Genomic DNA, 27,283 nt, shown 5'->3' with positions numbered 1-27,283 from the left:
GGTGTAACCTGCTCTAGTGATTTCTAGATAGAGGATAGGAAGAAACTTTCTCCCAGAATAGACTGGTAGAAACACTGGGAGTTATATATGTTGTTCTTTTTTAGTCTCTCTGTTAAAATCACTATTTATTTATTTATTTATTTGTGTTTACAGTTCTCTCTGCTGTCAATTCTGATTTCATGGAAATACTATTTATGTATCAAAGAAAACTACACCACACGTATGTAATAAGTAGTTCCATAAGCGACTAATGAAGCTTGATTTCCTGTAAGTTTATATTTCAAGACTTCAAAAATTTTCCTTCTTTCATTTCCCCTTCCCATATCTCCTGCCAGTAGGACTTAGCAGTCCTACCACTACAATTAAAAGACATGCAGTGGCTAGTCACAAACTGCATGTGTGCTAACATGCATACTCACCGACCAGCATCTGATGCAACCTGGAGCAAATAAGGGACTCAGCAGTAACTCCGTCTCTGAAGGTGGGAACTAATTTAAGTTTTTGTCCTCTAATGAACCAGTATTTTCATGCAACTTGGTGCAATTTCATATTGCTGGTAGGATGGCTCTCCAATCGAACACACAAGAAGCACAAGAAGGATGTGAATCTGTTAGAACAGGTCTAGAGGAGGGCCACGAAGATGATCAGAGCATTGGAGCATCTCTCCTTTGAAGAAAGCCTGAGAGAAGCTGGGGCTGTTCAGCCTAAAGAAGAGTGGGGTGACCCTGGGGTGACCTTATAGCAACTTTCTGGTACTTAAAGAGGGCTTATAAAAAAGATGGAGAGCAACTCTTTGCTCAGGCAGACAATGACAAGACAATGGGGAATGGTTTTAAGCTAAAAGACGGGAGATTTAGATTAGAGGTTAGAAGGATGTTCTTCATTCAGAGGGTGGTGAGGCACTGGAATAGGTTTCCCAGAGAAGCTGTGGATGTCCCATCCCCAGGAGTGTTCAAGGCCAGGTTGGATGAGACCCTGGGCAACCTGATTTAGCGGGTGGCATCCCTGCCTATGGCCCGGGGGTTCGAACTAGATGATCTTCAAGGTCCCTTCCAACCCAAGCCGTTCTATGATTCTGTGATCTACAGCATGGGAGCTGCTGAAAACTGTAACAAATAGCAACAGCTGTAACAGGACACTGGTGAACTTGGCATTTTAGGAAACAGCATGGAAAGTTCTGGATGTATCAAATCAGGTCTCCAATCTCTGATCAGTAAGACTCCTTATATGGACAGAGGCACTCGGCCTTCACCTGACTTTGTGGAACAAAGCCATTCCCTACAACAAAAGCCTTGGGAAAGCTTATGCACAGTTACCGTAAGATTTGTTTCCTATGGTATTTTAAATAAGATCTAGGATTCTGAATCCAACTCACATCATCTGTATCATACATACCCATCAAGGGCAAAGCTCCTGAATTTGAGAATACATATTTAGGGCGACACGTCCAACTAGGTTTGAAAAAGATTTCAAAACAACAGTAATTGATCCATAAAAGAAAATATTGCACATGACTTGGAAGTTCCTGAAAGAGACTGTTATAGGACCTTGTTATAGGAACCTCAGAAGAAAACTGCAGTCATTGTCAATTGCCATAGATTGTAGTGAATTGACGGAGTTGAGAGCCACATGTACCACTTTTCAATATGCCAGCATTTTCTGAAACTATTTCTTGTGATATTTTTAAACCTTTTTAATTACTTGATATTGGTTATAATTGCAGCTGTACATACATCATCAGAAGAAGGCAGGCTCTAGTTTGCTAAACATTTAAAACATACAAGAAACAACTAATACTCAATGGAGTTTACATTATATAGAGAAAAAAAAAAGATTTGAAAAGGAAATGAGCATGAAATTGTCAAATGTCATAGAAAAAGTGTAATTTTTGTACCTCACATTTGTGAGAATACATTTTCTGGTTTTGCAGTAGATGATGGAGTATTTTCCCTTAACTCAGAGATCAGGCAGAAACTTAGATAAATAAATAAATAAATAAATAACATAGTAACAATCTTTTTTGTTCTCTTGTTGCTCAAATGGGCGTTTGGAATTTATTTTGGGATATGGCAAATATTTTAAAGGCAGACTGTGTCCTTTCTGATGGACAAAGTATTTCTGCAAACCTTAAATCTTCAAATTCCTTTTAAAAACTTAATGAAAGAAAACATTTCTGACATTTGTTTTTCCAAGACATTTTTTTTTTTATCTTGTGTCATAACAGAAACTTTGGAATACAGAATTCCCTGCTTTTCAGCACAATTCTGGAACATTAAAATAATAAAGAAAAAATATGAATGCAACACTAGCAACTATTTCTAAGGAACAACAACAACAAAAATTGCCTTTGTTCTATTTCACAGAAAAATCTAACATGCTTTGTTTTGGTATATGTAAAGTATATACTCTTTACCAGATTTCCATTACAATAATAAAATTAATGCATATGTTAGCATGACTGAAATGAGAACACAAATAAACAATGTATGTCACCCAACTGGAGCCTTGGACTAGAATTCCTATTCTAGGAATAATTCTTAAAATAATTTATTTTTTATTACTGACCTGAGGCAAATTCAACTGAGATTATGCTTCTCAGGGGAAAAGAAGAGCTTTCTGAAGCAAACCTACAATTTACCCAAGTATGCTGTAAAATCTGAAAAGATTTGTCCTCTGAGTCATATTAACTCAGTCCACAGAATTTCACAGTGTATCTCTAGCACATGTATCACCTGAATACATTAGAGTAATACCTGTTTTCTCATCCACTTAAGCTTTCAATTACCTGATTTTGGCTGCTCTTAAATTTGGCTGTGACAATTCTCTCTCTCATTAGACAATTTCCAGCATTCTGTACTAACTTTGATTAGCATAAAGATCTTGACAGGTCCTTATGGCTCCAGATTTTGATTTCAAACTTCATGTTTTTGACCTTTAGGACTCTCTGTGGTCTAGCTCTCATATATCATAAAAGTTTATGGTTTTCTATATTCAGCATAAATGCTTAAATGGTTTTGGTCTTTAGTCTCTGGTCATCTATTTTCATGTATCGAGTAAACTTCAGTGAGAGATGCATCTTTAAAATGCCATCATGTTGTTCTATCTTTGGAATATTTGTATGCATCAAAAGGTTTGTTATTATTTTATAAGATGCTAAGTTTGCAATAGCTGCACGGAACTCTCTACTAAGTACTGTTAAAATATCCAGTTGTCTTGGTTGAATTCTGCCTTGGATGAATATGAGATACAGCCAAGGAACCAGCTGATGAGAATAAAGCAAAACACAATCAGTCACCTGCTGTGCTGTTATGGACTAACAGCAATACAACAGAGCTAAAAAGGAGGAAAAATACTGACTAAAAATTACATAGTAGAAATCATCAGGTGGACACTGAAAACTGCTATGGATATGGTAAAAGCAGCAAAATGAGAACAGCTAAAGAGATTAAGGCTGGCTGTACTACAGACCCACAGCCTGGTCTCAGATTGGTAAACAGAAGAGGTAGGTACTCCCACGACATAAAATCTGGTCCCCTGATACTGCTGGCAAACAAGATGAAGACCCTTTCTTAAGAAAACAGTTGTGGTTGTTTTTCTCTCCCAACCCCCCATTGAAAAAATTTTCTAAAGATAAAGAACCACCATAGTTTAAACGGTCCCAAGACAGCATTTAGGAGTCCCTTCACTTCTGATGCATTAAAAAATTATTTTTGTTTCAAAATGAAATGAAGTCTAATATTTTTATTTTCTTCTTAAATGGTATGCTCTCCTCTGTCTGCATGCTTCTTTCCTGGTTTTTAAGAATACAAGTCCTGACTACACAGACAGCAGAATCCAAACCATACAGCTGCAGAAGACCTATGGCAACTCAGGCTATTCTAGCATTATGAATGTTTCCCTGAATTCATCTTTACTGAAGGTAAATAAGAAACTCAGAGAGCCTTCTTTTATATTAAAGCTATCTTCTCATGATTGAAAAAAAAAAAATAGAGAACTTGGTATTTTAATTCCCTGAGCCTATTTCAGATATGCCTTTAATTCACTTGATGAAAGAGTATGGCTTATAACATCTTTTACTCCAGATCTGATATCCAGTAGGTAGGGTAGAATACTACCACTTTCATTGCATCTTTTCCTGAGATTATTTAGCTTTCCAAGTGAGTAATGAATACCAGTTATACTAGAATACCTGTTTATCGCATCCCATGAAGTCATGAATACTAGAGATGGGATAAACAGGGATGACTGGGACAGAAAACTTTCACACTATGCTCTTTACTATGCTAGCCATGAAGACTTGACAATAGATCTAGGCCATATGTCTGCTTTTTTGTGTACCGTTGGGGGAGACAAATATTTTGGAAAACTTTGAAAAAGTTATTAGGTTAATTCTTAAAGTTCAGCTGAAAGACAAGAAAAAAAAATGTTGGATGTTTTCAATATAATGAAAATGCACTTTACCACCAGGATAAATATTAAGAGAACAAATCCTGGGAAAATACACAAAAGCTTAAAATTAAGAAAGGTAACAAATGATCCTTCCTTTAGTACTGAATTACTACCAGACTAACAAATAGTCTAGAGATGATGACAAACCTCAGAATTAATTAAGTTTACTCTGAAATGAAGGCATGTAAAGATTTGTTTAATATGTAAAAAAATAAATAAAGATTATTCTGTGTCTAGTATTCTGGAACAAAGCTCAGTGCATTTTTCTCAGTGTGCAAGATTAGGCCTGGTCATTAAACTCTACATGGCTAAAACAGAACCCACAATTTTCCTTTGAGCTGTGCTCATTTTGGTCACTGGGGAGGTTAACAATACCTTCTGTAATTCAGCAACAGAATCTATCTTCTTAGGTTTCAGCCACTTCAAATTTTGCTTTCTACATAATATCCCCTTCCATGACAATCCATCACTAGAATTCAAATTAGCTGTAACATGAAACAGCACCCCTAGGTTCATCTTCTGATATTCACCTACACTTGCTAAGTCTTTCCTTCAGCTTCTAGTTGTCCTGCAACAAAGTCCTTTCCTTTGGCTTTGATGGTGTTAACCATTCAGCGCTATTCACACCGAGGTTATTTTCCTAGTGTACTGCAGTGAACGTGTCACCCTGCTCTCAGCATCTCTGCTATGTTTCTCTCAAACACTCATACACTGCTATGTATATACTGCTTCAAGAAAGCAATGTTCCATTTTGATGTGCCCATCCCATGAAACATAATGCTCTGCTTGTTCATATGTAAGAAAAAGCCCCTACATGCTTTTCCACATGCTCCTCTTTGTAAATGAGGTATTTGCAATTTAGTTAATTCATTCAAAATTGTCCCACAGTAGCTTCAAAAATTGGCAGCTGTTAGGCTGCTGAGATGCTAAGATCACTGTGTAATCTGTATTCACTTTTTGCCACACTATTTATTTAGATTTTAAAGTTATCCTTTCCTTGCTGTACAGGACCAGAGACACCAGAGACCTGGGCTCATAGCAAGAGTTCCCCTGTACTCTGATGAACAAAATAAAAAAGACCATAAACCTGCCAAAGACACATCCCCCATCTGCACCAACCTTGCCTCAGGAAACCTATAATCTAGACGACATTATATAAAAACTGATTGATATATATTTCTCTAATAAACTGTGAATTTCAGCACACACCAGCAATGCAGACAAACACACTCTACTGACTCATATTAGGGGTACATCACACGGGCACACACCTATTTGCTGAAGGGCAAGCTGAGAATTACTTACCACGCTGCAGCCAGGACAGTCAGGACCATTTTCACATATCCTACGCCGAGCCTGAATCCCTCCTCCACACTGAGCAGTGCAGCGTTCCCATGGACCCCAGCCTGTCCAAAACACATGAGGGGGGCACAACAGATGCTCATTGCAGTACCTGTGAGAAGAAGCAGACAAGGAGGCAAATAATCTGTTTAGTATCAAGACAACAACTCCTCCAAGTTCTTTATTTGATTATTCAGATAGGTGTTCGTACAAGGAAATATTTTATACAAAGTGCCCTTCTCTTATTCACAAAAGATTGAACTAACAGTTATCACACTGCACAGAGTTTAAGAATTTATTGAAGCATTTAAAGCATTTGTTTGCTTTATTCAATGCCTTAATATTAACTATGTGATACAACCATACTATTGCACTGTGAGCACGAAAGCAAGCCTAACAACTACTTTCATAATAACAGTTGTGGCTATATGTCTGGGGCAGAAATGAGTCAAACAAACAAAAGACAACCATTTAGGCAGGCACTCTTCTATCAGTCTCCAGCCAAGCATTGATTAGGATCCATCTCTCTCCTCTTCAGAAAGCTAAACTTGCATTTGGCTTTCTACAGTGACTCCACTTTTATGGGTACATTAAAAACTGAAACATTGACTCTAGGCATAGAGAACTGTACTATTCTGATAGTGTTATTGCTTTATCTTTTAAGGGGTGTTTTTAGTTATTATAATCCTTGAAAGATTTCCCAGTGGGCTGCGAACTGATTCAGGGGGCTTCCAAGTTCTCGAGGGAATAATTACAGAGTTATCGTTACTGTTACAAGACATTCAGACATTTAGGAAGGTCCCAACTTTTAGTGATTTTTTTTAAATTTTTTTGTAAAAACCTAAGATTCCCGATTTTTAGAGTGTGCCATCTACTGACATTGGCTGTAGCATACACTGCTTGGTAAAGCCCCTCTGTGTGGATTCAAAGGGTTTGGGATATCAGTAAGCACAACTGGGACTCAAAAAGGGGCCAAGGTCTTATTTGGGATGAAGCAAAGCCACAACAAGCATTCAGAAAGCAGATGATCCCAAAAGTGTTCTAATCTTTTGTGGTTGCCACTGTATGGCTCTTGTTCCTACTATTTCTGACTGTTCTGAACAAACATTTCCATTTATTACAATACTTCCTCATTTTTTACACCAGCCATCCAAAATCCATTGTCTTCCTGCGTTTCTGGCAAGCTTCATCACTTTGTACTCTCCTGCCATGAAAACTGAACAGTAATTCATTTTCTACACAAAGAGAAACAATGACAGTATAACCTGTTGTTATTTTCAAAAAGAATAACAACTTTTTTTTTTCCAGAAACCCTCAAGATCTTCAAGCTTTAATTCTTCATTACCAAATAATTTGCATGTTCAGAAGTCTGTAAGGAAAAAATATTGTTTGTGTGTGATATATATATATATCAGTAGGTTTATTACATACACTGGAGCCTGTGATCTAAAATTTGTCTGTAGGACTGAGCAACTCCACTGCAATTTAAAAGGTTGGCTGTGGGGTAAATGGGGTAGCAACATTTAGTTTTGTGTTTCTGTATTGTTAAGTAAACTATTAACAGCTTGTATTGAGCTTGTCTACTGTTCTCCAGTAAACTGAGGGGGAAAAAAAAATCAATATTTATGAATCTGCTATCTCAGAATTCTTCTGTGTGTGATTTGGTTAAATGTCTTTTCAAGCATAGTTTGTGCATAAACTTTTTTTTTTTCTCCTGAATGTTCATTATTTGCAATTCACAGTTCACATTATGCTACCCCTAAAGATGCAGAGGAATGTTCTGGGACTGGATATTCTTCTCAAAAAACTCAAACAGCTGCATGCATATTCTCTGTCACATGTATTCATTTAAGGGAATATTTGTGATAGCTGGTCTCTGTGATCATTTGTTGAGAATGTTTACCCAATGAAACTTACATGCAACATCACCATTTATTTAAATGAGTACATATTTTGCATATTTTAATTAGTTTTGAATGGAGATGTGCTAAATTAATTTGGGATACACACATGGGATTAAGCAAGTCTGCCATGAAATTGACAATTACTGATATTCAGCCATGCAAAAAGTGAAACTAAGGGTGGGATTCATCTCACCTTAAAATACATACAGTGTAGCTCTCTAGAAATGAAGTACCCATCTAAACTTGAGCAACAGCTCATGGAAAGAAACAATCTTTTAAAAAACATGACTTATGTCACCATAAAGTAAATGTCTAATACAGGTCATACAAATACAGTCCTCAATGTACTGATTTCTCTATAATAATTAGAAGGGTTGTGTGAGAGATCGACATCTAAGATTCCATACAGCCAATTCAAATTTTGTTGATACAACCTACAGAGCTAGAATCATTAATTTGGCACAATTTAGGAATATGTAGTAGAATTAAACAAATTAGTCTGTTCTCCACTGCCTGTATTGCCTAGAGTTCTATAAACTATAGTGGAAGTTCAGCCATCTCACTCATACATGAACACTCAGGTCATGGACACTTGAAGTCAGGTGTGACGAATCTCATTCAGATGAGATTCCTGACTCTACACAGTGCCTCTTAATGCCATTGTGCTCTATCACCTGCTCTCTCTCTTAAGTGGAAGACAGAATGGAGCCTAACAATTGACACACTAAGCACTTCAAAGACTGGCAATTCTGCTAACCAGCACTATTTAAAGTTACAGTTGAAACTACAAGATGCAACTGAAAAAAAAGAAAAAAAAAGAAAAAAAAAAGAAAAAAAGAAAAAAGAAAACACTAAACACTAAAATTCCCATGCAACTACTACCTTCAAGTCAGGGAAAAAAAAAAAAAAGACAAAAAAAAAGACAAAACTGATTGCTAATTTTTATTTTTTTCAGGAAAGGAATAAAAATCACAGTGTACAAGTGGAATCTGATTTTCATTTCAGCCAGACAACCTCTAAAAACAACAGGTATGTTTTCAAAATTAGATACATCCCTGCAATTGATCTTTGAGCGCTGTGCTACAGCAAGGGGCTTTGAGCCAAGTTTCATTATATTGATTCTTGGCTGCATTTCAAGTCACTCAGTAACCCTTTTTCCCTTTTGCCCTTTCTTCCCCTCTTAATTTTGTTCTCAGGACCCACAGGGCTAACATTTACAGTAATTCAACAAAACACGCAATGTAAGAAACTTGGATCTGTGAAACCACTGCCCTCTCCCCTAATCCCATCTCTAGCTGTGATGAGGTCAGACAGAAGAACAGCCTAGAGAAATGTGGGTTTTGTGCAGTGACCTTTCCCATTTTCCCTTACAGTGAGCCCAAGTTCAAATGCCCTAATAAAGGAATTGTCATACTGGGGAAAAGGAAAGCATCCTCTATCCAGATATGTCCAGAACCACTAGTTCCTAGAGTAATTTGTAATTTTTTCTCCAGGCAATTAGAATACAACTGGAATTTATTTCAGCAATTTATTTCAGTGTTATAAAAAGACAAATTATTTGACTTTAGTCAAATTAGTGTTGTCATGCAGCACTGTGTACAACACATTAACTGCATGACAGTTACAAATGTGTCTTTTTCACTCTGCACAGAGATTCTGTTTAAACACATAATTCTTAATTTTGAACAATATTATGTTAGTATGCATTTAAGAAAAACAAACTACCCTTAATCACTGTCCACCCATTTGCATGCAATACTGTTAGGTGCTGGGTATTCGTGGTTACCAGCTGCTAACTTACTGGGAAGCACAGACTGTGCTGAGGTTGATGGGAATGCTGGATTCCTTCAACTGAAGGCAGACATATGACGCACACACATGCCTTTCTGGAAAGAGATTGCTGCATCAACAGAAATCCCCACCCAGGAGACTCTGGAAGGTGGCTGGGGCATGTGCTCTCAGGGATTTCTGTGGAAGAGGAGGGAACAGACAAAGCAAGGAGCATGGGAGCACACACTTCCCATCAGGAAGGGTAGTCGTGGGAGTAGGGGCAAGTCCAAGGCTTCTTGGTGTTTGATCTTCTCTGCTGAAGGAGACCGAGCTTGTCTGTTCTGCTCAGAAACAAGCAGGGCTACACAGATGGGACGTTTGGCTCTCAGTGCTTCCTCCTTCTCATGGAAACAAGTCCAAGAGTTCTGAATCTGCTGAGGATTGTGTACAAAATAAATGTGACAATATCTACTGCTTCCTACACTGTATACCTGAAAATTTCCAGGGTTTTCAAACATTTACTCCTTAAATGCAGCCAATTCATTTTTCTAATTCTGATTTGCTCTGCTTTTTTTTCTTTCTTTTTTCCTTTGTAATAGAAGAGGAATACACTCACTAGAAGCGACGGATTCTCATTCTAGTGTCCCTCAGTTCTGCACCAATAAGAGGGAGACCAGTGGACTTAACAAGCCTGTACTACTACATCTTCCTCAGGAAGGAGAGGAAAGCATTTTCATTCAGTGACAAAGTCAAGACAGGACACTACAGACTCTACAAACTAAAACCTATAGAGTTTTCCCAGCAGCTTCAGTGAATATTCCACATGGTGGGAGAAAACAAACAAACAAACAAACAAAAAAAAAAGATTTTTTTAAGCCCCTAGTGAATTCGTCAGGATGTTTTCCATCTCGAGCCTTAATTACAATATTATTTTATCTGATTAGCAAATTCTGTTAAAATCCTATTTTTACTCCCTCTCCATATTCTGTCTAAGCACACATCAGCTGCATTTTTGACCTATTTCTACAAGGCAAATTGACTTTGTAATACAAGTCTTTGCTGCTATCTCTCAAATGTTTTCCATCCCCCCATCCTTTAGCACTAGAGCATGCAACAGCCTAACCAATCTGCAAAACTTTATACTGGTAAATATTTCCACTGACTTCAAGGGAATGACCAGCAAGCACAGATCTTCTTGATAGATTAGACATTGCAGGATCACAGATTTCATGAGGTAAAACAAACATAACCTAGCCAAACATTTACCCCTTAACACATGAAAAATATTCTCAAACTGAATATTCATTCACATCTGTAGGAGAATTAACCTCAACAATAAGCTGTCTTTTTGTGTTTATTTTTGTGTAATTATGCACTGGATTTCTACTGGAAACAGTGTTTGTTGAAAAGCTGTTCCAAAACTTGGCACAATGTTTATTGTGGAAACTGAATCCCTTAATTAATCTCCTAAACGTGTGAAGGTGACATGAATGTGTACTTTTGTAAAGACAAAAGCACACAGCGTGTAAATCACCTAATACTAATTTTTAGTAAAACTACAAAAATATTCACCTTACTCATGGGCTGGGCCACTAAGAAAGTAAAATGTTGGGCTATTTATAAACATTCATTAATTTCCACGAGAAAATCTGAGATGCTGCTTATTGGCACTCTGGAAGCAAAAACATTTCTTATAAAGTACTGCATGTGGACTACTTGCTCAGTCTGCCTAAATGTACTGGGCCCAGTTCTCAAGTGCACAGTGTCCACCTGACACAGACGTAACTCCACTGGCACTGAAGGGAAGCAGTGAATTAGCACTACTACAAATACTGGTACTCCATTGCCCTCAGCTCAAAACTCTCCACAAGCTGTTAGAGCCCTGAGGGCACTCAAAAAGCTTTAATGGCAGCTACCAACCTCACCCATGGGCCCAGGAGCTCTATTTAAGGTCAGCCAGGGATCTTCAGGACTGTAGTTTGGATTCCCAGTGGGATCTCAGACTGCCTTATCAACATAGTATCACCTATGACCCAGATGCTTGGTTGAACCCAGCCACAATCTCCAGGCTTGCTCTGCTCCCTTGCTGTGGGTGGTGGATGGGCCTTGCCTGGCAAGTTTCCTAGGACTCCACTTTTTACAGCTCTGAAAAGATCCAAGTGCTTTGCCTGCCACTGACAAAATCCTGGGAAATAACTGTTAGGATACCTTGTTCCTCTAGAAAAGCTGCTTCACAAATGGTGGAACAAAATGTCCTAACATACCACACTTTCTTGAAATAAAATAAGTATTACCCTTCTAAAAGCATCAGCACACTAAAGTATCGTGGACAGCCTAAAAAAAATCAGGGTAGAGGTATGAAAGTTAGCTGTGAGCAAGCTAATGAGTGAGAGGCGCGTTGATAAGGCAATGCAGGACTGGTGGGAGTGGAGGGTGTTTCATGTAGAAAGGAAACAGCTACAGAGGAACTGGGAGAGAAAAAAGGCGTCCTGCAGTAAACTTACTGGCACATAATCCCAGACTGCTGCTGAAATGGATGAAAGAGGGAAAGTACAAGTAACTTGCAGGCTACAAAAGCAGAGCAACTTAAGCTTTCTGTTTGCTCAGAACAACTGCGTACCAAAATTCAATCCTTCTAAGTAATTATTTCAACTCATTGTAAGTATCACTTTCCATTTTGTAACTGCTTTTTCAGTGCATCCATTGTCTTAATACTGGACATTTTCTTTTATAATCAGATAAGTATTTCTCACAGCTTTCTGTGTTTCTCTGAAACTCCTTATTGGGCTATTCTATGCTAAAATTAATATGAACAATGACTGCTAACATTCATAGTCCATCACCAAAAAGTCTATTCAAACTAAACTCTTTTCTTCTATATCCAGTCTTATTGTATCCTGCCCTGGACTGACCTCTCAGTTCAAGAAAATAACTGTTATTCATGCTAGGACAGAGCTATGTGACAGCAGACATAATTCTACATTTGGTGAACAGCTTTTTGGTTGGGCAAACTATTTTCAGAAAGCAATTTCCAAAATATCAAAATGCTCTTCCTCTGTGATGAAATGGTAAATATTAATGGCTCTGAAACAGCAAGTGTTCACATGTTCTACAATACCAATCCATTACATTTAGAGTTAGAGAAGCCAGGTTCCTTATTTTATGTCAATACATAAATGTGTGATGCAAATTCCCTTCACTGGAATCTCTTTCTGAGGAAATGCCAGAGCTGTTGTTTAATTAAATCCCCCATTGAAACTCACCATACAGGTTACTGAATCTTACTTTGATCTCACAGCACAGTAGGACAAAAGCAACCCTTCTCCTTTGGTTATGTGGAGGTATTTTACAGAAGCACTGAAGTAAACTGCAAGTATATATTGACAGGAAATGTACCCACACCCATCTCTTGTAATGGATGTCTACAGTAACCCAAATTCTTACACCAGCACCAGTCTTCTGCTATTAACTTTTTGGCATGCCTCAGGAAACAAGATAATAAACCCATCTAAGAGTTGTAGTGAATCTGAATATATTCTAGTTTGATCTAAATAAATGTTTAATTTCTATTAAAGTTCCTAGCACATAAATAACAAATTAAAAACTTTTGGGTACGTGTATGATAAAATCAGAGGTCTGAATTTTAGATTCTGAGCTAATGACAAAATGCTCAGTCTGGTGCAAAATCATTAGGCGGTGAAATCAATATTTAAGCTGACTTGATCTGCTCAGGGGCTAATATAGATACAAATAATTAAAAAAAAAAAAAGCACAACAAAAACAACAACAACAAAAATACTGAAACCTTGCTAAAAGATATTTGAGTCCAGGTGTATTATATCTATTGAATATAAAACAAAGCCCTTGAAACTTCTCTCGATGTTATATAGATGCTTAATTCATTTAAGGCAGAAGAAATGAATTCACGGCATCAGTAACGTAGTACTGTGACCTTACTATATTTTGCTCTAAATTCCAGGTTTTGAGCCCGGGCGACTTACAATTCAAACACACTGCAATCAATTTTCTAGTAGAATCAATTTTCAGGGTCTCAAGGGACAGCAGCACATGACTTCAGCACAATTCTCTGGCACTACTAGGAGCTCAGCTGGCTTGGAAGGGATGCAGCTGAAGTGAAAGATGAAAGAACTGCTGCAGCCCCACAACCTTGCTAATGGGAATACTGCTATTGTGCAGCATTGGATTTAAAGAGAGAGTGGAAGAAAACGGAATGAAAGAAAAAACAGGCAAGAGAAAATATCATGTGGAATACAGCTGAGCAGAAGAAATTAAAACAGACAATAGAGAAAAGATAACTCACCTCTCCTCACGATTCTGTCCCACACAGACGCGTCCTCCATGTCGAGGGGTTGGATTGCTGCAGGAACGCTGGCGTACTTGAAAGCCTATTCCACAAGTGGTACTACAAGGTGACCAAGAAGTCCATGGTGTCCAGCCTCCATTTCTGGTAGAATAAAAAGCTCAGGCTCTGTCATCTGTTATACATAGCGAATGGCTGATTAGGTGTGACTGACAGCAAAATCTGACCCATTAATATTTCTGTAGAAATCATTAATACTTCACTGTGTTCCATTTCTTAAAGAATACTGAACTAAAATAAAAGTGCTCTGATCCTTCCATATTCCTTGCATTGTAAACAGCGAATGCTGCAAGGACCCCATTACACAAGAAGTAAACAAAGTCCAAAGACATGAAGCTACTTAGTTGCTTTCAGTCACTTTATTCTGGGTAAACCTGATTTGCAAACTTTTATACCAAAGTTCTGAAGATAACTTTTAATTACATATTTGTCCAATTATTATTTGTGGGTCTTTTTTTTTTTTTTCAGAGATATCAGAACATCAAGTTTTACTACCTATTTTGTGATTAAAGTGATTAAAGGAAAAAAAATCAAAATGCCTTAGGTCACAATTTCAACAGTATACTCTGATAAGTCACAAATACCTTATTTGTAACATAACAGAAGAGCTAACAGAATTCACAGGCTATACCCTGTATTTGCAAATTTCTGGAAGGCATAATCTTGTCCCTCCCTAGTATACACTAGAACATATGCTAGAAAAAATGCACTTGAGATCAAGCATCTTGAAAAGAATTTAATATTCAGTCCAAAGCAAAAAAAATAAAAAATAAAAAAGAGAGAGACACTTTTGCAGTTCCCAGAACTATTTGATGATTAAGCCTACAGTTTTTGTATTGGTAGAAGAAAAACAGAAATCGAGAAAAATAAAACTCAACAATAATGAGTTCTTCAGGTCTCACCATAAAAGCAATAGTCAAGATAGGGCTTTATTTGATTTTGAAATCACTTTAGTTTTTAACAGTGAAAAGTAACTAAATCCAGTAATAAACACGACACAAAATTATTTCAGTAATTTATCACAAGTATTATCAATTTAAATGTCACTAATCTTGATCTCTTATTAAGAGGTAAGGGATGTAAGAGTTGATAACAATAATAATAATAAAAAAAAAATCTGGGTCTCCATGAACTATGGGAATCAATTATTTGATATGGCACTGTTAACTGAAGTAGGATGTTAAAATCTTGTAATATCTAATTAAAATCTTGTAAATCTATTTCTTGTAAATCTAAGATATTAAAATCTCATAAATCTAAAGTGTAATACTGCCAATGTTAGTATGTGAATAAAGTCCAAATCATGTTGTCAATTCCCTTCTAAGCCTGACAGCCAGTAACTTTTATTCAGTCGTTCACTATCTCACAGCACATTTTTCTTCCATTCTCCTGGTCTAATGTTAAATACTATATTGTTATGTATCTAATAATTTCCCTAAAAATTACCGTTACAGAGCTTGCAGTTATCCTGTGCAGAAAAATTATCAGTTTTATTCACTACCATGATGTGCAAAACAAAAAAGCAGTCAAGAAGCAGAAAGAATTGCTGAAAATAAGCATCAGTTTATGTTTCATCTTGCAGCTGAAGTATGTACCATCTTTTAAGCATTAACTCTAAATGCAATTCAGAATATGGAGTGTTCTGAGTTTCTTTGAAATAATCTGCTCTCATTACTTTTTTTTTTTTGCCCTTTTTTTTTTTTTTTCTGGGGGTGGTTATGTGCCTGAGGAAGACAAAAGATTGGCTAAGAAGTGGCATACAGACTGGCAATACATCTAGATGTCATAATGCTACCAAAAGATATAATGGAAGCATCTTTTCTAAGGCAGATGGGGGAATTAATACAATGGTGACATGAAGCCAAAAAAAGTGAAAAAAAGTAAACAGTTCTGACTTAAAAAATAAAAATAAAAAAATTATGACTCACAGAACTCAAAGAACAGAGAAAAATATCATAATTTGGATATTACCTAACATTTATTTATTTATTCCTCTCTGAGATTTTTTTAAAATTAACAGGACAATATAATTTGGTACACTGCATTTATAAGCACTATTTGCCATTTGGTACACTGCATTTAAAAGCACTATTTGCCATTCTCTTCCACAATGTTTAAGAGAGAATTTCCAATGTCTCATTTGCTGCAGCCATCACTATGGACTGTTTCGTGTACATAACAGGATCAGTGGATTGTGGATGAGATTTCAAATGATAGGTTTTATTCTGATTAAGTTAAAAAAAATAAAACCATAAGCAATAGAACCTGAATTTATTTTGTTTACCTGGAACAGTTGGCAATTTCCATGGTTGGTCCTTCACACAGCCACCCTCCACACTGAGGAGCTGGACTGTCACACACACGTGTCCTGCAGAGGCAGGATCCAACACTGGCACCATCTGTGTGGCTGCAAGGTTTCCACTGTGACCACGTTCCAAAATGTCCATCCACTGTCAGATTCCTCGTCTAGAAATAAACAAAGCAGAAAGGCCTACCTGAAGCCTGATAGCTGCTTCATACTATTCCTTAATTCTGCAGTACATGAAGGTAAAGCCTCCAGCCACCACCAGCAAAAAAAACCCACAAGCCTCCACTGGAGAGGTATACCTTCCAGGCAGTATGTTACACTTGTTGCAATTGCTACAGCTGTAGGATTCCCACCATCTCCAGCTGATCTGGGCCACTGGATGCCACTACTATAGCAAAAACAATAATTACTACTAACCATTGCCTTTCATAACCATACTCACCTACAGTTATTCAATAAGAAGTGTATTTTACTTTCTCAGTTATCCTCTAATGACAGCATTGCCTATTTCCTAAAATTTGCCTGTGATTAGCAACTTGGACACTGACTGTAAAATAGTATGTGCAAGAATGCCTGTGGAAACCTGAATCTAGATCAAAAGAAAGAGGCAGCAGAGGTAATAGTCTAGGGTAAGAAAACTGGATGAATCAACCACCAATCCTCGTGATGAATCTTTCTTTGACAACAGTTTTTTTTATGCATACATCCGATAGTACCATTTCAAAATAGTGAAATGTGGTTTTACATTTGACCATCTCTAAACTGTAGAATCATAGATTATCCCAAGTTGGAAGAGGCCCATCAAGTCCAACTCCTGGCTCCACACAGCACCACCCAAAAATCAAACCCTATGTCTGAGAGTGTTGTCCAAACGCTTCTTGAACTCCAGCAGGCTTGGTGCCGTGATCACTGCCCTGGGGAGCCTGTCCCAGTGCCTGACCACCCTCTGGGTGCAGCACCTAACCCCCAGCCTGACCCTCCCCTGTCCCAGCTCCATGCCGTTCCCTCGGGTCCTGTCGCTGTCCCCAGAGAGCAGAGCTCAGCGCCTGCCCCTCCGCACCCCTTGTGAGGGAGCTGCAGGCTGCCATGAGGCCTCCCCTCAGCCTGCTCTGCTCTGGGCTGAACAAACGGAGTTATGTCAGCCTCTCCCCATATGTCTTGCCCTCTAGACTCTTCATCATCTTTGTAGCCCTCCTTTAGGTATTCTCTTATAGTTTTATGTCTTTTCTATAATGTGGCATCCAAAACTGCACACAATACTCAAGTTGAGGATGCACCAGTGCAGAGTAGAGTGGGAACCCTAGAAGCCATTATATTCATGTACCATTAAAAAAAAAAAAAGTTTTAAAAAGCATAAGTAGCGCCTAACCCTACATGATTAGCCAGTTTGCTCTCGCTAAAGTCATTTCTCAACACCTTTGGTTGGGAGGGTCAGACTGTTTTCACCTTGATGGGAATGATTCCATCATGCAGCCATAACACATTAGTAAGAAATCTTTACTGTTCAACTTAAATAGAATGTGTTAGCTCAAATCACATCAGCCTGCATTGCTACGAGAACTTTGAAACACAGTTGGGCTGGGCATGGATAATTCATCTCCATTAACAAATATAAATGTTTGTACTATTAATTCAATTTAGCAAGGTGTTAATCTTGATTAATCTGTTATCATAAATTGAAATGATGGCAACTACATCATTTCAATGCTAACAATTGCCAGGTTTGATCGCCACATTTTAGCTTTCAGTCAAAAAGTACTACTACCAACTGAAGGCTAAACAGAATTGAAAGCAACTCTTAGATAAAAATAAGTATGTAGTCATGCATATTTTATCAAATGTGTGAGAACATAATTCTGTAACATTTGCTTATATATTGAAATAGGAACTATATTTGCAGAATTGTTATGAATATTCTAAAATGGTGTCTCCCTTTGTTGTTTTTAGTATTGTTTCATTTTAACAGTGGTGAGGGAAGTACACATTTCACTAGTAATTTGAAGACACAAGATTCAATTACAGCACAAGACATGTTTCCACTGCCACACTGAGTACTGGCTGATTCTTTCCACTGTGGTGAAGGTTCCATAATTTCACTATTCATTACATTTCTTGTGATTTATTATTCACAGATATAGCTTCTTCACAGAACAACTATGTGTACATTCTGCCAGCTACAACTTACATAACTCATCATTTCAAAATTCCGCTGACACCATTTTTTTCCTTGAAAATAACTCACTGACCTGTGCTCACACAGAGTATAAGCTGTTATTTTTCATAAGATAATAGGAAATAAGTACTTCTTTTCAAATGACAAGTAAACTCATTCCTCTTACACTGCTACTCTAAGAAATATATAGTCTGTAAACCAGAAATGGTATGTCCCCAACACAATTAATATAAAAGATGTGAAAATATCTTTCTTGTTTTCTATTCCTATGCTGTACCAAAACATGTTTATTGTTACACCAACAATTATACACTAAACCTGCAGTTGTCTTTAGTTATTATAATTTATATCAAATGGCAGTGAAAGTATTTATAAAACATGGGTGAAAGCTTGAGCTCAGAAGCAAATACGGACGGGAGGTTTCTCTTTCCTGATTTTTTTTCCCTATTCCTGCAAAGATCATCCCACTGTAGTCTCTGCCGTTACCTACAGTTGCCCTGTTCTCCCTATGAATATCTCCTTTTCACAAGTGAATTCACAAAGCGAAATCACAAAGCGTAAAAACAATTTTGTAATAGGACTATAGGAAAGCAAACTGTACTGATCATGTTTTTTTTAACCCTCACCAGAGTCCATTCAAGACCACTGCCCAGTAACCTTTCACAATCTGACATGCCTTGAGTGGAAAGTTATGACCAAAGAGACAATATGGCTGTATTTTCCTGACATGGGTGCATTCTGCTTTCCCTCTATACCTTCCTGTTTTTGCTACCCTTTCTTTTTTCTGTAACTGCCTAAATCCCTTCTTTCTTTCTAATTTCCCACAAATATTCTTTTTTTTTTTTTCCCCCGTCTTTTTTTTTTTGTTTGTTTGCTTGTGAAAGCTCTCTGATGATACCACTATTTTTAGTGATGGATTGCAAGTGTTACCATTGGAAAATATTTTGTCAAAACTATTAACAAGATCTTTCATTACTATAAAAAGTATTAGATGAATAATAGTGATATCTGACCAACTGGAAGAATCTCAAAGCAGATATGTGTGCCCATAACATTAATTGCTATCTGTATTCACTCACAATTGGTGTACTCATGCCAGAAATACCCACTTGAGAATTATAAATCAAAATAGGATAACTACAATAACTGTATTTGTCACAAACAATCTTCAAAGTTCATAGACACAGTAGCACAGATACCCAGCTATCTAGCTTAGACCCCTTCCCGCTCTACCATGAAATGCCAATAAATGTTCAGGCATATGAATAATTTCCTAGAAAATAACTTCTCAGGTATAACTGGTGACACTTAATTTTGTGCCAAACTAGACTACAAACAGGTCACAACTGATGTGAATTTGTAAGAAATTGGTCATGCATTCATCTGACAAATTTTCTATGTTAAAAAAAAAAATCAGTGTTAAAAAAATCAGTGCACATTTACTAACAGTTGAGATTTTAGAACCACTTGGAAACAAAGCAGGGAGGGTAAAAAAGTTTCCAATATTCTGTTCTGTTCGGCCTTCAACATTTTTGACATTGTTTCCCACATCATTTTCCTGGAGAAACTGGCTGCTCAAAACTTGGACAGGTTTACGCTTCGTGGGGTTAAAAACTGCCTGGATGGCCAGGCACAAAGAGCCATGGTGAATGGAGTTAAATCCATCTGGAGGCCTGTCACAAGTGGTGTCCTCCAGGGCTCAGTACTAGGGTCAGTTCTCTTCAATATCTTAGTCAATGATCTGGACAAGTGGATCGAGTGCACCCTCAGTAAGTTTGCAGATGACACCAAGTTAGGCATGAGTGTTGATCTGACCGAGGGTAGGAGGTCTCTGCAGAGGGATCTGGATAGGCTGGACCGATGGGCCAAGGCCAAATTTATGACGTTCAACAAGGCTAAGTGCTGGGTCCTGCACTTGGTGCACAACAACCCCATGAAACGCTACAGGCTGGGGGAAGAGTGGTTGCAAAGCTGCCTGGCAGAAAGGGACCAGGGAGTATTGGTCAATAGCCAGCTGAATATGAGCCAGCAGTGTGCTCAGGTGGCTGAGGAGGCCAACAGCATCCTGGCTTGTATCAGAAATAGCACGGCCAGCCTGACTAGGGAAGTGATTGTACCCCTGCACTCTGCTCAGGCTCTCAGCTACACTTCAAATACTGCATTCAGTTTTGGGTTCCTCACTACAAGAATGACTTCAAAGTGTTGGAGCATGTTCAAAGAAGGGCAATGAAGTTCGTGAAGGGTCTAGAAAACAAGCCTTATGAGGAGCAGCTGAGAGAGCTGGGGTTGTTTAGCCTGAAGAAAAGGAGGCTCAGGGGATACCTTATTGTGCTCTATAATTACCTTAAAGGAGGCTATAGCTAGGTGGGGATTGGTGTAGCAAAGACTATCACACTAGCAATTAGATATTTTTAAAGTAAAAAAAATGGAGGAAAATCCTTCAAATAAAAATGTGTCAATATCACTAACCTTAGTGAACATTTGTTTTCAAAGTGGGAATATAGGCACTGCAGGGCAAAACATAACTATCCTTTGAAAGAACGCTAAACAATTTGATCTTATTAATATAGTTTGATAATAAATTGAAAAGAAACTAAATATCTTGTTCAAGTCTGATGGGAAGGCCTGAGGAAAATGGTATTAAATACATTTTTTTAAGCTTGAGAAATCTTATGCAAGCTCATTTTCATGAGATTCACATTGAATCAAAAGTTTTAAGAGATAAAAGAAGGTTTTTGGACTTACTGGGCACACAGTAATGCTTTGTTCCCACTGACTCATGCTCAGACTTTCTTCCAGTGTTGTGCATTTCTTCATCACCATGTCCCAGCCACAATAAGGATCCTGGGATCCAATGCATGCACTGTGAATGAAAACCAATCAGAAAACGTGAACATTATCCTTGTCTGTACTTGCCAAAGATCTCTAAATAACTACGTAGCATCTCTTCATATTTCATAAGTAGATGAAACAGATCAAAACAGGTAGTGAAATTGATCCCTGTTATGGTGTGGCACAGATGGAATGATTAAACGGAGAAAAATTAATTTGAATGCCTACACAAATCCAGAAGAATTTCTTTCAAGAGCATAACTGAATTTCTGACTGCAGGCACAGTATGTAGTCAAGAATTACTACTGTTGTACTTAATTGCTACAGAATTACAGATATTCATAAAAAAACAAATGCTGTCTGCTTCAAGTAAAGAAGATTTCAGAAGTTACAGTTCTTAGGCTTTTCTGTCAGTTTTGGAATCATAGTTATCATCATTGCGAGAAATCAAGTGACAACATCTAGTCTTTGTAAATGAATTATAAAACCCTCTGTAATAGCAGATATTTGTTTTCTGCACTGCTATGTAGTCCCTGGAAATAAGTACAAAGAGGCGTTATTGGCTGCCATCAACACCTCTCATGTATCACACTCTGCCCTACACAGTCCATCCTACTAGCACACAAGGAGATGAAAAGAAGGCTAGAGGGAAGGATGGCAGTATAGCTCCCTATAGACTCTGAAAGATGCACTGTACAAAGCTAAAATATCTTTTCTCTATTAAATGCCAGATTTTTCTTGCTACTGGTGGGTCAAGCATTAACAGTCCAGGCTGCAGCCTCATGGCTTCAGATACCTAAGAAAGGAGGTGGAAGTTCCATCATAATGAGAAATAATGCAACAGTTTTAATACTTGTCAGTGTAAAAATAGCTAACAATTACATATACAGGTAATCAATTCAAAAATGTTGACTAGAATGTAAAAAATGTCAAAATGATCATTCTTGTCCAACTCAAATCCATAGGCATTCCCGTTTTCTCTTGTCTGTTCACATTATATTTGTTCAGCAAAGGGCCACCAAGATAATTAAGGGACTGGAGCTCCTCTACTATGAGGAAAGGCTGAGAGAACTGGGACTGTTCAGCCTGAAGAAGGGAAGGCTCAGGGGGCATCTTACCCACGTGTATAAATATGCGAGCAGAGAGTGCAAAGAGGGCAGAGGCAGGCTCTCTTCAGTGGTGCCCAGTGACAAGACAAGAGACAGTGGGCACAAATTAAAACACAGGAGTTTCCCTCTGAATATTTTGATTTATTTATTTAACTGTGCAGCTGATGAAGCACTGGTACAGGTTGCCCAGAGAGGCTGTGGAGTCTCCCTCCTTGGAGATTTTCAAAAGCCATCTAGATGTGGTCCTGGGCAAGCAGCTCTAGGTGTCTCTGCTCGAGCTGGGAGGGTTGGACCAGATAACCTCCAGAGGCTCCTTCCAGCCTCAGCCATTCTGGGATTCTACCCCCACAGATCCTACGTTTTCTTCGTATTTCTATTTATCTTTGGAATTCCTCACATATTTCCATGCTAACATCTGATAAAATGCAGACTTACTAATTCCCTAGTATACTATTCTACGTTACCATCATAGGGGATACTTAATGCTTACAAATTTTATAGAATTAGTTCCTTCAGTACCCTTGGCAACATGGACTGGCAGAACTATGTGGCAGGACAGTTGCCATCTGCAAAATGGGGCTAGAGTAAGAGACATAATAGCACAAACTCATTAGGTGCTTCTAATTAGGCAGCCAGTTCAAAGATAAAGCTTTTGGATTAGGAGATTCAGTGTTCAGAAGAAAGTTCCCACTTCTCTTGCAGCTGTGAACACTTAGCATTTTTGTAACTCAGGCTGCATGTTTCCAGTTAACTATTTAGAAAGCAAGGAGGACAATTAATGCAAATTATGAAAAGTTTTAAGTGTCTTGGCCTTCCAGTGTTTGCAAGACAAGATGTTCAGTGATCTTCTTTACTGTAGTGAGTATCTCTGAGGAAGCATGTTTCATGAAAAAAGAGTGCAAAACAAAGTTAAAGGATGACATAATGCACAATTGGCAACTTTGGTTGTGCTATTTCTCAAAGTAGAAGTGTTTGGTTCTCCAACTTCACGATTCCTTTATGTAGATTGTTATATTTCTAAATAAATTTACTTATTTTAAGTGAAACATTTTAAAAGCCAGTATCCTTTTATGTAGAACCAGACTCACTCTTTCCTGGGAGAAAAAAGAAAGGCTGAGACCCACAGATCATGAAAGAACCTTCCCACTGCCTGAAGTCACCGCACCAATAACAGTTAGTTAATAAGAAGAGCCTATTAGAAAGGAACAAGGCACACACACACTTGCTCAGCATCTACCTCACGACAGCACAGCAGTACTGACACATCACTTCAGGTTCTCAAACTGAGTGTTTTTTTGGGGTGGTAGTGAGGATGGTCCCAGTCACAGAGCTTTCTGCTTGGTATCACAGGACTGCTGCAGCCTCTGGAGTAACCTACATTGCCCTGTCATTTCTCTCAGTCCCTGCTCACATAGCTCCCAGATGATCCTTCTCCCACTTAACTCTTAGACCCCATTTCCTCTTTTGCTTTTATTTCCACATTCCTTTCCACTCAGGCAAATCAAAGTGCCTTGCACACCTTTCATTACAAGCCACTTAGATGTTATCAGTAGGGCACTAAAACCATATTTTGACCACTTTTCTTATAACTTCCTGGTATCAGAACAGATCCTAGTTTGATGGAAGAAATAAAATTAAAACCAACCAACCAGCCACAACAAAAAAGAAGACACTGAAAAGTCCTTGCATTGCTGGTACAGAGCATGTTCAATCACTCTGTGGACAATGAAAATGGCAATTTCACTAAGTGAACAGGTTTGGAGAGCATTACAGCAAAATAATATGAGCTGACTCTTTTCAATATTTACATGAGAAACTCCACTGAACATACAAAAACTGAGATTTTAAGAAGTTTGTAACTTAACTGACCTCATGCAGAAGACGAGAGGCTGTGTGAAGAACTTCCACAAAATCTTCTTCAACTATTTTTTCCCTGACACAAAATTATACGAAATAATCTTGGAAACAGAAGTACTATTCTGAAGAAAGCAACAGGAAATTTTCCCTGAGAGGTACTCCTCATGAAGATCCTTTTTTTTTTTTTTTCTTTTTCTCTCCTTTCTTTAAATCATTCTAATCAATTGTCCCAGTTGTTATTATATCTAAAGCTCATATTGTAGAAAGTTTTATATTTGAAATCTTATATTTAGACAGTATAATTATGCCAAGAGTGCAGTTCACCATCACTATCTTTTTGGCATTTTAATTCACCATGCCGAGATATAATTGTGAAATGAAACGGGCCTGGCTTAATATCTGCACTATCCTCAGGTCTTGTCACAACAGTCCTTTTTGTTCTCCTCCATGCATCATATTTGAGAGAGTTCTCTTATTTATTTTAGATCACTTGTTTATATTGCAAATATTTCTGAAAAGTAGATACGTTTTCGTGCTTTTAAATGAAAAGACAAGAGGTAATATACAGGTAAATTTTTGTCCATCTTTGCATGATCATGTCATCTTTTAAAACTATTTTCTTTTCTTTTAGGAAAAATTTGAATAACAGCAGCTAATTATTTTCATCTGTTACGCCTATGTAAAAAAAAAACCAGAGATACCACAACAAGTTTACAGATAGAAAGTGATGAGGATAGAATGAAGCTTTTAAGTGTGAAAATGTCAGAACTTCTATCTGAAATATGAAGTTTAAAGGGACTATTGTTTTCTCATAAGTATGTGTACTTACTGTGCTCAATTAAACAAAGTTTTTTATTGTTGTAAGTCTTTTGTAATGAATCTCTCTCCCAAGAGACAGCAGCAAGAGGAGTTGCTTCATTGTATATATGAAATAACAAAAGAAACTGTACAAAATGGCTGTCAAAATAATGTAAGTATGGAGAGTTGAAAATTAGATACCATTATGCATCTCTATCCCTTTTTCCTCCCAAATCCCTGTCTAAATTAAAGCTGTTTTAGATGCTACTGTTGGAACACTACATACATTAATGAAATTAAGATTAGTTCTTTCAGTTCACAGGGCCCTTTCAGATAGTGACCAAATAACTGGCAGAACTGGGTATTACATTATCTATCTTGTCTCTGGGACTCCACCCATTTTCACTAGAGATAAAAAAAAAAAACGTTTTGTTTGTTACTCCCAGCAGGCACCAACCCACATCTCCAAGACTTCACGTGATTTGTCCCGTTTGTTACAACTGGCAATTTTGTGCAGGAAGGAAATCTGGGGAGTAAATGTGGATCAGTTCATTCTAAGGCTCTGGATGCAATTTACCCTATCAAAACATTCAATGGCTTTCAGCTTCTATCAAGTAATTCTAATTTCCCTCTATGTCATTTTTTTTTTTTAATTTACAAAAAGTAAATGATAGGTAGTTAAGTAACTCTTTCCAAGGCATTCATTTGGCTGTGATGGCTCAATATGTCTACTAACAGTCATGCGACACTTAAACAATAGATTTTTACTGACTAGTAACATAAGTCACACCACTCCAAAGCAAGCTAGCAATATCAGGCCATTTTCCTCAGCTATTTTATAATCATGACCAAGCAGGCTAGCAAAACTGCTCTACTTCAGTTATATTTGATTTAGTCAGACAGAAAATGAGGCAGCAAGAAATACCATTAGGAGAAATATATTAAAAAAAAATATACAGTTCTAGATTAAAAAAAAAATCATGCGTGCTCTAAAAAATAAAATAAAAGTTATATACTGATACAATTGATTTAAATGAGATTTTAAAATCTCCTTTCAGTGGAAACATATTTCCATATTAATATACATTTTAACTGCTAATAAACTGTCCTCTTGAACTTTTTTCAGGGAATATATAAACATACAATGTGTGTCTTCTGAAACTGTTCAATCAAACATCTTTCTCTCTTTACCCATACACACTGTTTTGAAGATCAGAAGGTATTTCAGTCTCCTGACCCTTTCAAATCTTTCTACTGAGATAGGCATGCTTACCTAGTTCCAACTACCGTCAGCTATGACCTGGACACTTTGTATACCAGGAACTGAACTGAGGTCACCACCTTAATTCAGAGAACCCAGATTCCTCATAGCAAATTTGAACAGACAACCAAAGATAAAAGCCAGTCTCGTGTTCCAAAGGCACTTTGCTATCCATTGCTGAATGAATACATGAATCTGATACTAGACTAGAACAGAGATAACCCTCAGTGTTTTTGTTACTGCTGGTTTTAGAGAGATATAGAAATATATACGCAATGAAGAAGGGGGATCTAAAGACATAGATGAGTAATGCAGAAGAACATAAATGGTGGGCACAGAGTTTGTTATGTCCTAGGAGCACAAACTAGGATGTGTATAAAACATGCAGAATCCTGTTTGATCTTTCCCTGTACCAGTATGAAAAAAAATAAATGTTTAATCATATCAACCACTCTGGGTGAACTACTGTTTCTTCCTCTGACTTGAACTTCTATAAGACAATCAAAACACATCTAGGTATGATTCAATCTAGCAGCATGCACTGCCAATATTAGCCTTAAACCTGCAAGCTGCTCTCTTCAAACACAGAATCAGGAATTTATGAATAATTTGTTTAGTGAAGTTGTTTATAACACGCAATTTCCTGAACAAAAATGATTCTAACTGGCTCTACTATGATTCTGGGAACAAATGTGAAAGACAACTTTAACAACATGCTCTCTACAAGAGAATGTAGGCATGCCATTCATTGCAAAAAAAAAAAAAAAAAAAAAAAAAAAAAAAAAAAAAAGATATGAGGTTCCCATCCATGGTCAATCAGCCAAAATAGAGCTTCCAGCCCTCTGATTACCTCCACGGAAGTATTCAAATTGACATGTAGATGTGGTGCTTAGGGATATGGTTTAGCTGCAGACTTGGTAGTGCTAAGTTAACAGTTGGAACTGATGATCTTCAAGGTCTTTTCCAACCTAAATGATTATATGATTCTACAATTAGAAGGTAGGATCCGGGAAATGCTGGGTCCACCAGCTGCAGCCAGAGTTTTCAGAGCACTGAAGGTTCACTTTTAACGGGCTGAAACTATCTTGTCTCTCTACATC

General features: G+C 37.5%; 1 protein-coding gene across 6 annotated transcripts in view; it reads right to left on the bottom strand.

The window, feature by feature from the left end:
* Positions 1–27,283, bottom strand: part of SEMA5A (semaphorin 5A) — a 332,344-nt gene that overhangs the window by 61,117 nt on the left and 243,944 nt on the right. For all 6 annotated transcript variants that reach the window (XM_040548220.1, XM_040548219.1, XM_040548221.1 and 3 more), the window contains exons 13-16: positions 21,072–21,189; positions 16,130–16,311; positions 13,786–13,929; positions 5,755–5,902 (exon numbers count right to left, since the gene is read on the bottom strand). In XM_040548220.1, the coding sequence (XP_040404154.1) occupies positions 5,755–5,902; positions 13,786–13,929; positions 16,130–16,311; positions 21,072–21,189 (592 nt within the window). The remainder of the gene's footprint in view (positions 1–5,754; positions 5,903–13,785; positions 13,930–16,129; positions 16,312–21,071; positions 21,190–27,283) is intronic.

Source organism: Cygnus olor, chromosome 2 (assembly GCF_009769625.2).
Source record: "Cygnus olor isolate bCygOlo1 chromosome 2, bCygOlo1.pri.v2, whole genome shotgun sequence".
Classification (NCBI taxonomy): Eukaryota; Metazoa; Chordata; class Aves; order Anseriformes; family Anatidae; genus Cygnus; species Cygnus olor.
Note: the sequence above shows the minus strand (reverse complement) of the source record. Positions and strands in the feature narration are given on the sequence as shown.